Below are 14,419 nucleotides of genomic sequence, written 5' to 3'. Positions count from 1 at the left end.
CATGGAGTTTATTCTTCAACTCCATTTTTCTCCATTCAGATGACTCCACTCACTGGCCCCAATGTGATTTTTCTGGTTTCAACATCTTCCTAAATTTGGGCTAGAACAAACTCATTGTCTTCCTATATATTTTAGATTAGTTTCCTTTCTTTGCTTAGGTGGCAGAGTATGTCAAATCTCCTTTGGCAACAGCTTAGACATGCTTTATCATCTTTTATTTTTGTTTGTTTTTTTTACTACCTAGACTTCATCCCTAGGGTTTTCTGGTGCAGCATTTTCCTAGCTAAGAATTACCCAGCTTACCTTTTTTAAGATGAGGCTGTATTATCTTTATTGAAACCTATTACTGGAGTAATTTCAGTGTGCATTTTTAAAGAAGTAAATTAATACAAAATGTATATTTTACTTGCTCAACAAGGTAAATATTTGTAACTTTCTAACTAGGAGCCACAAGTTCAGAGCATCATTTTATAGATTATTTTGTTGCTAATGATAAATTATTCTTCATTTTTGTAGGATTACCAACCACCAGACTTGGTACCTTCTTGGAAAACAGAGTGAATGAGTTTCTGAGACGACAGAATCATCCTGAGTCAGGCGAAGTCATTGTTAGGGTGGTTCATACATCAGAAAAAACTGTGGAAGTTAAACCTGGAATGAAAGCAAGGTATTTTTCCTTAAACCTTTGAATGGCATGGGTTTTTTTCTGTTTGAATATTAAATTGTGTTATTGCTACTTTTGTCTAAGCAATAAAATGTTATTTTGTTAGTCAAAAGAACTTGCAGCATAAAATTTGATAGTTTCATTTTTAAAAATTTTGAGTGATTAGTACTACTTTTGTAACGATTCAACAAATCTACAATTTGTTGCATATTTTGAGCTGCTTTTCATACAGAATATTATTGATTTAAAAGAGATTTGGAAGAAGGAAATGATAAAAATTAAGCTTTGGAGGATCAACAAGTTTATTAAAAAATTTGAATGAATAAACATTATCTTTATATCCTTATTTATTAGATTTATATGCTGCTAGATTGCTGTGATGCTCTATACTTTTGAATGGTTTTAGTTGTTGTTGTTGTTAGTTGCGAAGTCGTGTCCGACCCATCGCGACCCTATGGACAATGTTCCTCCAGGCCTTCCTGTCCTCTACCATTTTCTGGAGTCCATTTAAGCTCACGCCTACTGCTTCAGTGACTCCATCCAGCCACCTCATTCTCTGTCGTCCCCTTCTTCTATTGCCCTCAATCTTTCCCAGCATTAGGCTCTTCTCCAGTGAGTCCTTCCTTCTCATTAGGTGACCAAAGTATTTGAGTTTTAGCTTCAGGATCTGGCCTTCTAAAGAGCCGTCAGGGTTGATCTCCTCTAGGACTGACCGGTTTGATCGCCTTGCAGTCCAAGGGACTCGCAGGAGTCTTCTCCAGCACCATAGTTCAAAGGCTTCAATTCTTTGGCGCTTAGCCTTTCTTATGGTCCAGCTTTCACTGCCATACATTGCAGTGGGAAGACCATAGCCTTGACTATACGCACTTTTGTTGACAGGGTGATGTCTCTGCTTTTTAGTGTGCTGTCTAGATTTGCCATGGCTTTCCTCCCCAGGAGCAAGCGTCTTTTAATTTCTTGGCTACAGTCCCCATCTGCAGTGATCTTGGAGCCCAGGAAAATAAAATCTGTCACTACCTCCATTTCTTCCCCATCTATTTGCCAGGAATTGAGAGGGCCAGATGCCATGATCTTGGTTTTCTTAATGTTTAGTTTCAACCCAAGTTTTGCACTCTCCTTCTTCTTGGTTTTAGTTAGGTTTGGTTTATTATTTATATGTTGTTTTACTATAAATGATTCCCTTGGAAAGAATTAAAATATGGCAGAACAAAATAGATAAAAGTGAATTAATTATTAAAATAAAATGCTAAAATAATATTATGTTTGTTGGGCAGCTTCCATATTATAGCATCCTATAATGCATGATAGTATTAAATTTACTAGCATTACTTTATATTATGCCTTTTAATTTTGCAGATTTGTAGATAGTGGAGAGATGGCAGAACAATTCCCTTACCGAACAAAAGCACTCTTTGCTTTTGAGGAGATTGATGGTGTAGATTTATGCTTTTTTGGAATGCATGTTCAGGAATATGGATCTGATTGCCCTCAACCCAACCAGAGGTATAAAAAATTTAATTCAGTTATTTTTTTGATAATTCTTAAAATTTGATTATTGCTAGATAAATGCCTAAAAAATGGAAAAAATCATTCAGAAGACTAGCAGGATCTTTTTATAACTGGATCAGGTATAAAAGTTCTTGGGTACATCTAGCGGTGTGTGGGCGAGCATTACCACGACCAACACCACACCAGAAGTTGTGCCATAGAAAATCCTGCCAAAGGAGTACTGCTAGTGAAGTTCATGGAGTGTGGTTCGATCATCAATTCAGAAGTCTACTGTGAAACATTATGAAAACCCAGACAAGCCATGCATAAGAAGCGACAGGCATGCTGACGTCCAGTGTGGTGTTGGTTCATGATAATGCTTGCCCCCTATAATCAATCCCCCTATAGCCCAGATTTGGCGCCGAGTGACTACTACTAAGGAATTTTAAAGCATATCACAATATGCTGTCTCTAATTCCTTGAAAGTTCATTCTTTTAGAGACAAATCTTTTAGATTTCAACTCCTTGGAATTAGTCCCGTATTTATTTAATTGACTGATAGATTGATAGATGCCATCCAAATTCTAGTTGCTCTGGGCATTTTACAGTTGTGAAAAACATTTTAAAATAAAGAATATTATTAAAGCAAAAACAAAAAACAAAGATGAGGAAGGAAAATAAACCTGGAGGGAAACAGGAAAAGCAAAAAAGAAGTGTCATTCATCCTTACCAACTTGAATTACTCCCAGAAGGAAACTGGCAACTGTTGCAGTTTGCAAGGCAGACCATACCAAGGCATTACATTATTCCAGAGCTGAGTGTGTTAATAGCTTAAAAATCTTGTTTGAGAAATAAGTAAACATAGTTAGATTAAGGTACTAGTTTTAAAAAGAAACTATGAAAGCGGAAGTTAAGGCAAATTTCTTAATGGAAGAAAAAGGAAATAACTGAATACTGCAAAATGTTTCTGGTTATAGCTTATGAACTTTCTCTCTTCTTTAGGCGAGTATACATATCTTACCTTGACAGTGTTCATTTCTTCCGCCCTAAATGCCTGAGGACTGCTGTCTATCATGAAATTCTGATAGGTTACCTAGAGTATGTTAAGAAGTTGGGGTAAGTTTCCTATTTTATTATATTGTGTGCTATTGTGTATTGCAACTTATAAAACAAACATGGAATCTTTTTGGATTAGTGAACAGATTTGAAATTATAAAGTCAAATTGTATTGAGGTCAAGTGGACAGAAACACTGTTGAACATTAAATAAGATGTTTCTAGGCCATGTTGCCAATCCCTTCTTTGTAGCAATCAGAAGTTAAGTATATTTTCAGCAGGTATTTGATTATCTTGGGTGTAGATGCAATTTGATTAGTATACTACTAATAGCAAACAAGAATTTTAGTTTCTTCACTGAAGAATGTGTATATGGAGTTCCAAGTGAGGATTGTGTGTTAGAAAAGAATAAAATTAAAGAATTCCTAAAATACTGTCATAAAATTATGTTACTATTATAAAAATCAGTTGAAACTAGATGGATCACCTGAGAGTAGTGTATGGATCTTTAATTTACATTAGAATACTGGTAGCCTTTTATTAAAGGCTTCATTGATGCCTTAATCATTTTGGGAGAGAAATGTAAAATTAAATTATATGTGATACATTGTTAGGCTAGTTTTAATCTAAGTTTAAAATTAGGAAAGGAAAATAGCTTAAAGAAAAGGCAGCACATAAAAAAGTGCTACTCTTATAAAGGAAATTCTGATTATGCCTGCATCATTAACTGCAGAGAGACATGCAGTTAATTGTATTCATTGGTTTGTTTCTTGGTTTATTTCAATGATAACTAATATTGATTTTGGAAAAATAACTTTTCAATGGCAATTTAAGCATGTATTGTGTTGTGTGTGACTATGTATTTATGAACAAGGTTTTTATGTTTCTAAAAATAGAATATGGAAGAACTGTATTTCAAATGTTCATAATCCTTAATATAAATTAAAGCAGAAATAATTTGGTAAACATTCAGAAAATATGGGGTGAATAATTCCAAGAGAGGAGAATATATTTGTCTTATAGACACAATACTAGTTCTATCTGCTCATCAAGCTGTGGTGTGCTATGATTACAGGTAGTCCTCAAATACGATCATAATTGAGTCCAAAATTACAGTCATTAAGCTACTCTGCACCTCACCATGCTCAACATTATGACTTTTTTTGCAGTAATCATTAAGTAAACCCAATTTCACCAGTGGGCATTTTTTATTGGAAACTGAAAGTAAACCCCGAAAGTTGGCCAAAAAACCTGAAAATCACAGTCACAAGACATTTCAAATGGGCATACATGGAAGTTAGTTGCCAGGTGCCCAAAATGCAATACATGAGACGGAATGAGAGAGAGAAAGAAAGTGCAGCTATTGGAAGTTTGAAAACGGGTCATAAATAGTTCTGGGGTGGTCTCCAGATTGATTTCTACATCAGAAGGTATTTTTCTCTAGAAAGCTTCTGAACCCCTTTTTATTTATTACTTCTGAGGTTTTCAGATATGACATACCGTGTTTCCCCCAAAATAAGCCCCAGTTTTGGGGCGAGGTACACGCATAAAATTCAAGCTACAGTGGGGGCGGGTGGAGCTGCCCCATGCGCCCTGCACCCGCTTACCTTAGGACTACTGTAGCCAGGGCTCCCGTGCCCTGACACCTATCATGCTGCTGCCCGAGTTCTCTTGCAATGCATTGCGCCAGTGCTGCCACGTGCGGCAGGGCGCCATGCAATGCATTATGCCAGTGCTGCCATTCAGGGCTGGAGGCCGCATAGTGCTTCGCACCGGAGCTGCCACTTGTGGCAGGAGGCCACAGTGCCGCCACTCGCGGCAGGAGGCTGCCTGGCTTGCATCGGTGCCGCTGCTCTCAATGCACTACGTGGCGTGCAGCTGCAGAAGAACTCAGGCAGCAGCATAACAGGTGTCGAGGTGTGGGAGGCCTAGCTGCAGTGGTCCCAATCTCCCCAAATTAAGAGGCACCAGGCAAAAAAAATATAAAACCAGGTCTTATTTTCGAGGAAACATGGTAGTTAGAATATTTCAGATTCAGCTATCTTGTGGAATACATTCTTGCTTTGAAAAGGTAACATGATAATAAGGTAAGTATATTTGAAATAATGTATAATAGAACTAATAACTTATTTCTTTCCTACTAGATATACAACTGGACATATCTGGGCCTGCCCACCTAGTGAAGGAGATGATTACATTTTCCATTGCCATCCTCCTGATCAAAAAATTCCCAAACCAAAACGACTGCAAGAATGGTATAAAAAGATGTTGGATAAATCTGTGTCAGAGCGCATTGTCCATGATTATAAGGTTAGTTGTGCATTAGTTGAAGTATCACATTTTTTTACCTGTTTATTCCTAAGTCATAGTGTTTCAGAAAAGTATAAAAACGTCTTTGAAAGCAATATTGCCTATCTAGTTTTGAAATTTATGAAGCCTATTTGAGATTGTCCAACAGGGGTGGTAGAAACAACATTTCATGTTTCTGCACCTCCAAGTGTGCATTAAATTTTAAAAAATCTAAAAGGTACATAATATAGATTAGGAAAACTATCTTTTGTTGTGAGGCTTAAGAAAATGGACTTTATAAAGTATAATATATGATTACAACAAGAAATACCTACAATTTTATATATTTATCTAATCAAACATGCAACCATATATATTACTATAGCTATTGTATTTTGTTTAACCTACTGTATTTTTTATAAATGAAACCCATATTTAATTATATTTGTCCATATAAAGTCTACATCTATAATCATCTCATAGGTGGCAAGTGTAATCAGGTCTTTAATCCAGTGATCCCCAACATTTACAGCTTCACGGCTAGGGGGGGAAGAGGATGGTTCCTCAAGAGTGGCGGGCACGCACAACTTCCGCCCACACAAATGAAGCTGCGTGTGCGCCCACTGCTCACAGAAATGAAGCTGCGCATGCACTCGCCCTTTGCTTCCACAGCCCAGTTCCAAACAGGCCACTACTGGGCTGGGGCCTGGAAGGTTGGGGACCCCTGCTTCAATCCATTGAAAGAATGGGGTCATACAAGAATCTTTCTAGTGCTGCAGTATCAGTTTTTTTAGCCATAATAAAGGCACAGATAATCCTTTCGCATTCTCCAGTTGTCATATTTTATGTAATAGATATGTAATTTAAAAGACAATTATCCTTTGAAAATTTTAGCTTTTGCCACACAATCTCATTTATAGGGTGCATTACTTTCTCCGAAAATTTTAGTAATTTATAGAATATTATAAAAACATGTGTTTAAAAAATTGTTGTCCTTATTACATCTCCAACAAAATGCTTTCTTAGATAGTCCCTATCTATACAATTATGATGGAGTCTACTAAATTCTAAATATTATTTAGAATTATAAGTCATAGTTCAAGATCCATCAACACTCTTTATATAGAAATGAAGACATTTTTCCATTGTCTAGGCCAGGGATCCCCAACCCCCGGGCCACGGAAGTATACTAGTCCATAGGCCACTAGGAACCAGTCCAAACAAGTGGGAAAAGCTTCATATGTGCATGTGTGGGATCTAGATAACATATGAAACAACACTCGTCTCTGTCCGCGGAATTCCCCCCCCCCCCCCCGCAGAACTGGTTTCATTAGGGGCCACTGGTCGAGGCAATGCAGGAATCTCTAATTCTATATTCATCTCTTAATATGTCTGCATATCAAATTGACTTATTGATAACAATTATAGATAAAAAACAGTAATAGGATTTTTTTAATTTTAAATAATTTAACAAGTTGTTCTGGTACCTTAGGTTTCAGTATTTCAGAAGCTGAAAATGCTGCAGGTCCACACTGTGTGTGTGAGGGAGAGAGAGATTTCATTTTCTTTTTCTGTTGTACTTTTTCATTTGTTTTTTAAGAACTCGTTGTATATTTATTTTACAATGTCTGTATCTTTTTGTTTTCTCCTTTTCTATTATTTTAAAAGTAACAAAAATTTTTTTAAAAAATTAAAAATTGACAACTATTTGACTGTTTTCAGATTGTTAAACATGTCCTGAAAAATATTTTATTTTGCAGGATATTTTTAAGCAAGCAACGGAAGACCGTCTAACAAGTGCAAAAGAGCTGCCCTATTTTGAAGGAGATTTCTGGCCAAATGTTCTAGAGGAGAGCATTAAGGAATTAGAGCAAGAGGAGGAAGAGAGGAAAAGGGAAGAGAACACTAGCAATGAAAGCACTGATGTAAGAAAATAGCTTCTGCCAAAAATTCATCTCTGACATTTTAAAATGTAGAGGTAGCGAAAATAAATGATATATTTTGCTCCAGAAATGTTGATAAATTAATTGATGCAGAGGAGCAAGTGACTCAGGCCCAACCAGAGGCACTTTATTTTAATTCAGGAATAATATTAAAATGTTCCACAGTTCTCAATCCTGTTGTAGAGAGATTAAGATATGGTTATAAGTCTTTGTTTGGCTCTTTCAGAAGGTCTGTGCTGAATTAATGAAGGTTTTCTTGAACTGATTCTTCAGTTCTTCTGGGGAGGGTAAGACCTCAAACAAAATTTAGTTTGACATTCAACTTCACTACGTTCATTTTCAGGTTAGCAAAGGAGACAGTAAAAATGCCAAAAAGAAAAACAACAAGAAGACCAGTAAAAATAAGAGCAGTTTAAGTCGTGGTAACAAAAAGAAGCCAGGCATGCCCAATGTCTCCAATGATCTTTCCCAGAAACTCTATGCCACTATGGAAAAGCACAAGGAGGTAAGAGTGAAGAAAACATTTCCGGGACCTTCTAAAATGAGTTTGGAAGGGAGGGGTTGATGAAGGAAACATGCTCTTGCTAATAAGAAAGCAGGAACGGTATCAATGGCTTTTTAGAAATTAATAGCATTGCTGGCTTTTTAAAGCACTATTATTATTATGTGTATGTAAGATACTGACCATTTTTGCTAAATTGTAGGATGGGAGTGCAATATAAAATACATTCATGGGCTTACAGCCTAAAGCACATACAAGAAAAAAGTGTGCGAGATATATAAATGGAGGAAAACAGTCTATCCCACAATTCGTTCAATCAGATTAAAATAACCCAAGTTAATAAAGTTACCAAAGTAGCCTAATGGTTGTAAATTGATTATATTCAGAAAATAAAGTTAGCTGTTTTATTTAAATAACAGATATTGTTTGACAATATCTGTAATGAAATGTTGCCTGAATTCACACAGTGTATTAAGTTGTAATATGTCATTTCTTTTGGCTCTGACTCTGAATTTTACACAAATTCAACCAATAATTATCATTTCCAGGTAAAAAGAAATAAAATCACATGTTTTAGTTAAGCCCCCATTTACTTGCACTACTACTTACTTGCCATTAATCATAACTGGATCACTAAAGAAAACTAAATGACTGGATTTCAGTGTTTAATTAGTACATGGTAGAAGGATTGCTGCAAATTATACTTACTGCTCTAATAAGCATTTGATGAAATTAAAAAGAATTAAAGCCTGTATCTGATATCTGTAACCTATACAAACATTTAACACTGAAATTAAAAGCATAGATTATCAAACTTTTTATATTCAAAAAATGTTGCTTAGAAGAAAACCTAAAATAGGCCTGTCTCTCTTACAGGTTTTCTTTGTGATCCGTCTTATTGCTGGTCCTCAAGCCAACTCTTTGCCTCCCATCATTGAACCTGACCCACTTATTCCATGTGACTTAATGGACGGGCGTGATGCCTTCCTTACCCTTGCTAGAGACAAACATCTTGAGTTTTCTTCACTACGAAGAGCAATGTGGTCGACTATGTGTATGCTAGTAGAGCTGCATACACAGAGCCAAGACCGTTTTGTGTACACCTGCAATGAGTGCAAGCACCACGTGGAGACAAGATGGCATTGCACTGTTTGTGAGGTATGCCTAACCTATAGTGAAGCAGCTGGTTAAACTTGCATTTCAGGAATTTCTTTGCCTGTTGTTTTCCCTTGTAAATGCTTAATCATTGGATAATAAATATATAGGTACCTCTGTCATTCAATATAGCTCCTCCCTGCTTGATAACTTTATATGACAGAGATCCATGAAATGATAGTAATCCCTATTATTTTATTTACCTGAGAATTCTATGGGTTTATGCATATAAGACTACATCAATATAAAATAGGAGAAAGCCCTTGATTTGTGATTCTTTGTATATTAATACCAATACAATACTTTCTGTGATCTTCATTGTATAGTTTTGATATACTATTAACTGTAGTAAGCGTTTGATTAACTTGCTCAGCTTTTTACTTTTGCCTATTTTAAAAAAATTTCTGTTTTATCTGGACAAAGATGCTTATGTGCATAAAATATATAAATGTTTTCTTAGATAACATTACCATTATCATATTGAAATTGGTAGAACATAATGTAGTCTTCAATTCATACAGTTATTTAGAGTTATAAACTACTGAACTTCTGTTGGTCTAAAATTCCAAGTATCTGACTATAATAATTTCTGTGTTTAGGATTATGACTTGTGCATTACCTGCTATAACACTAAAAACCATGAGCACAAGATGGAGAAACTGGGCCTTGGAATTGATGATGAGAGCAACAACCAACAGACAGCCACCACTCAGAGTCCTGGAGATTCACGTCGCCTGAGTATCCAGCGTTGCATCCAGTCTTTAGTTCATGCCTGCCAGTGTCGCAATGCCAACTGTTCATTGCCATCTTGTCAAAAGATGAAGAGAGTTGTCCAGCACACCAAAGGTTGCAAACGCAAAACCAATGGAGGGTGTCCAATTTGCAAACAACTCATTGCTCTTTGCTGCTACCATGCTAAGCACTGCCAGGAGAACAAGTGCCCAGTGCCATTTTGCCTAAATATCAAACATAAACTTCGTCAGCAACAGCTTCAGCATCGCCTACAACAGGCCCAGATGCTCCGGAGGAGGATGGCAAGTATGCAGAGGACAGGCATAGTAGGACAACAGCAAGGGTTGCCTTCACCTACACCAGCTACACCAACTACTCCAACAGGCCAGCAGCCACCAACTCCTCAAACACCACAGCCTCAGCCTCCACCACAGCCTGCTTCACAACCACAATCTGCACCTCCTAATAATATGCCTCCATATAGCATTGCAAGAACTCAACCTCCTGGTGCTGTGTCTCAAGGCAAGGCAGGTGGCCAGGTAACTCCTCCAACAACTCCTCAGACTGTTCAGCCACCTATCCAGGGTCCTCCTGCAGCTGCTGTGGAAATAGCCATGCAGATACAACGAGTAGCAGATCACCAGCGGCAGATGGCTCATGTTCCAATCTTCCAGAGGCCTATTCAACACCAGATGCCTCAAATGAATCCAATACAGCCTATGACTGTAACACCACCTCAGATGGCCAGAGGTCCTGGTGGGCACATAGACCAAGGGATGGGATCAGCAGGAATTCAGCAGCAGCAAGCATGGGCCCAAGGTGGGTTGCCACAACCTCAGCAGCTGCAGCCCGGAATGCAAAGACCAACAATGATGTCAATGGCCCAACCTGGACAGCCAATGAATATGTCACAACAACCAGGAATGGGTCAGGTACCTGGTACAGCTCCATCAAAACCAGGGTCTCTGCCTCAGGCAGCCTTACAAAACCTGCTGCGGACTCTCAGGTCTCCCAGCTCTCCCATGCAGCAGCAGCAGGTGCTTAACATCTTGCATTCAAATCCTCAGTTGTTAGCTGCTTTCATTAAGCAGCGGGCTGCCAAGTATGCTGGTAACCCGAATCCACAAGGCATGCCGGGACAGCCTGGAATGCCTCAGGGCCAGCCAGGTCTGCAGCAGCAGCAGCAACAGCAGCAGGTCATGGCAGGACAACAAGGTGTTCACTCAAATCCAGCCATGCAGAACATGAATCCAATGCAAGCAGGTGTTCAGAGGCCTAGCATGCCTCAGCAGTCACCGCCTCAGCAGCCTCCACCCCAACAAGCCATGGGTGGGATGAATCCTCAGGCACAGCCAATGAACATGAATCATTCGGGAATGTCTCCCCAGTTCCGGGATCTCCTGCTAAGACGACAGATGATTGAACAACAGCGTCAGCAGCAGCAGCAGCAACAAGGAACAGGACCAAATTTAGGTCCTGGCATAGCCAATCATAACCAGTTCCAACAGCCTCAAGGAGTTGGGTATTCGCAGCAGCAACAGCAGCAGCAGCAGCAGCAGCGAATGCAGCATCATATGCAGCAGTTGCAGCAAGGAAATATGGGACAGATGAGCCAGCTTCCTCAGGCAATGAGTGCAGACACAGGATCAAATTTGCAGCAGGCTTACCAACAGCGATTACTCCAACAGCAAATTGGATCCCCAGCTCAGCCAAATCCTATGAGTCCTCAGCAACACATGCTTCCTAATCAGGCCCAGTCCCCACACTTACAAGGTCAACAGATTCCATCATCGCTTACCAATCAAGTTCGTTCTCCACAACCTGTCCCCTCGCCACGCCCCCAATCCCAGCCACCCCACTCCAGCCCTTCCCCTAGGATGCAGCCTCAACCTTCTCCACATCACGTCTCCCCACAAACCAGCTCCCCACATCCAGGACTGGTAGCTGCCCAGGCTAACCCCATGGATCAAGGGCACTTTGCCAGCTCGGACCAGAGTGCAATGCTTTCTCAGCTTGCTAGTAATCCAGGCATGGCAGGGCTCCATGGTGCAGGTGCCACAGAACTGGGACTCAGCTCAGATAATTCAGACTTAAATTCAAATCTTTCACAGAGTACACTAGACATACGCTAAGATACATTGTAGCATTTTGGGAGCAAAAAAAAAAACTTATTTTCTCAAGAGGTTTTGTACTGAAGACAATTTTTTGAATCTTTCTTAGCAGAACATTTTCCCTGGAATACACCTGAAATCTGCAACAGTAGTTTGTGGTTTTAAAAACAAACAAAAAAAAACCCCAACTGAAATGGGGGACAATGGAATACAAAGAAAATATATTTTTGTTATGGCTGGGACTGTAACCAGTCCTTTTTTGTTGTTTTTGTTTTCCCTTCGCGTGCGTTGGGGAGGTGCTTGGGAGTGGATAGTTGTTTGGCTGCTGGCCAAATGACTTCCTTCACTAGCCTCCCAATAGGTTTTATTTTTTTTAAATTAATGAAAATATGTAATATTGATAGTTATAATTTACTGAGGCAAATGGTTAACTTTACCCTATTCTGGTTTTCCTCTTGTCTACTGCAAAAACAGCAACAAAAACAAAACAAAAAGAACATTACCTAAACTGGAGGACAAAAAAAAGGTGAATGTTGCTTTAAAATTACAGTGCGCGCATATATATATATATATATATATATATATATATATATATATATATATATATATATATATATATATATATATATAAAAGATAAATACCAATTTTCTTCCTTGGTTGGAAAGATGTCAATTCTTTTAAAAACTGTAAAAAAAATATTAAGAAATCCAGTCTCCCCTCCGAAGTCTACTTTTGTCCTCCAAGAATTTTCTATACCAGAGTCTGAGCTTAAACTTCAAGTATTAAAATTTGTACATGTAGAAAAGAAAACTTTTTTGCAAATATATGGGGGCAGCTGCCAAATGGATGTAGTATATATATTGTGGTTTGTTTTCCTGAAAGATTTTTTTTGTTATTTTTACATCTAACAAAGGAAAAAACTAAAGAGGGTAAGAAACTATTCCAAGGGTAAAATTTTAACCTGAGCAAAAATCCCTGGGGTTTCTTCTTTATGCTTGCTTTCTCTTTCCCTTCCTTCCCTTTTTCTCCTCTTCCATTTTCTGTAAAACTTGAAAATAGAAAGCAAAAAACCCTCAAATGTTGTAAATCATGCAATTAAAGTTGATTACTTATAAATACGAACTTTCGATCACTGTATAGACTGTTAATTGATTTCTTATTACCTATTGTTAAATAAACTGTGTGAGACAGACTGGTTTTTTTATGCTTCCCTTCTTCTTTTCCCTACGGTTGGTGCTTATTTTACAATGGGGAAAGAAGATGGTATGCTTTTACAGACAACCTATGGAAATCCAATCCATGTACATATACTTGTGTTTGGTCTTTTTTAAAGGTGGGTATTTTAGACTGTAATGAAGACAATGAATGTCCATTTTGGTGTGCCTTTGTATTTGCTTTTATTTGTGCTTTGAAAAGTACAGACATTTTTAATATCCAGGTGGGTGATAATTGCATATTTGACTTGGTTGCACTTCAGCCTCAAGCAGACATGTTTACTGTGCAGATTTTTGAGCTGTGCAAGCTTACTCTTCTGTGATTCAGAAAGTTGCTTTGCACTCTGATTCAAGAGTAATGAAAGTAATGAAAATTTCAGGCACATTTTGACCACTCCAGCAGTTACAGATTTTAATTATAAAAATCTCTTTATATACCCTTCACCAAGAACAGCAGTATTGTAGTTTGAAGTTTTTCATGCCCACTGAATTAGAGTAAATAATTTTTAGCTACATAGCTGCTAATAAGTGCACTGCAATTATACAAGGAATCTAAAGATACATCCTGGTTTCTTCTGATGTGGGTGGACCTGAGAATCTGAGGAAGTTTTTGCCTTGTCATGTATTAAAAATTCTGTCATCTTGATATCTATCTATGTGCTGGTATCTATGTGCTGGTAAAGATAAGGTCTTCTAAATTATATAAGATGTCTTGTATCCATTTCTGGATTGGCTCAAAACTATGGTCAGGTTCTTATTTTGGGTAACCCCTAGGAATAATCAATGTCTTTTTAGAATAGCAGATTAGAGCATTAGTGATTGAACATCAAATAAAGATGAAAGAGTACAGATAAGCTTAATATGGAAATACAGGCAGAAAAGAGAAAAACAGGAATATGCAATACAATATTGTACAATTCCTAGTACAAATATAATTCACACAGAATATGCTAAATTGTACACCTGCAATGGCCTGTGGCATCAAAATTCAATTGAAATTGAAATGGTGATCAATATAACTTGGATGAGTAACCATTTTGCCAAATTTATGTTTTGTAGTTGTTAATAGAAATCCATTTCCATTCATTAAGCATTCTAGTAGTCCTTGACTTACGACAAGTTCAAAGTTATAATGAAACCCACCCACCCCCAAAGATACTTACAATCTGCATTTGAAGTTCTGATGGTCAGCCTCCATGTGCAGTCATGTGATTGCATTTTTGTACTCTGCAATCAGTCCACATTGCAGCATCCTGCAGTCGTGG

The 14,419-nt window shown here is 37.9% G+C and overlaps 1 protein-coding gene across 1 annotated transcript in view; it reads left to right on the top strand.

Annotated features, from left to right (window-relative positions):
- The window catches only part of EP300 (EP300 lysine acetyltransferase), a 76,284-nt gene extending 63,152 nt beyond the window's left edge, over positions 1-13,132 (top strand). Inside the window, exons 24-31 of the mRNA XM_083365757.1 lie at positions 517-667; positions 2,021-2,167; positions 3,155-3,268; positions 5,352-5,517; positions 7,257-7,421; positions 7,783-7,944; positions 8,818-9,099; positions 9,696-13,132. Of these exons, the coding sequence (XP_083221883.1) occupies positions 517-667; positions 2,021-2,167; positions 3,155-3,268; positions 5,352-5,517; positions 7,257-7,421; positions 7,783-7,944; positions 8,818-9,099; positions 9,696-11,960 (3,452 nt within the window). The 3' untranslated portion in view covers positions 11,961-13,132. The remainder of the gene's footprint in view (positions 1-516; positions 668-2,020; positions 2,168-3,154; positions 3,269-5,351; positions 5,518-7,256; positions 7,422-7,782; positions 7,945-8,817; positions 9,100-9,695) is intronic.
- Positions 13,133-14,419: the final 1,287 nt, after the last annotated feature.

This window comes from Vipera ursinii (genome assembly GCF_947247035.1).
Source record: "Vipera ursinii genome assembly, chromosome: 6".
NCBI classification, from domain to species: domain Eukaryota; kingdom Metazoa; phylum Chordata; class Lepidosauria; order Squamata; family Viperidae; genus Vipera; species Vipera ursinii.
Note: the sequence above shows the minus strand (reverse complement) of the source record. Positions and strands in the feature narration are given on the sequence as shown.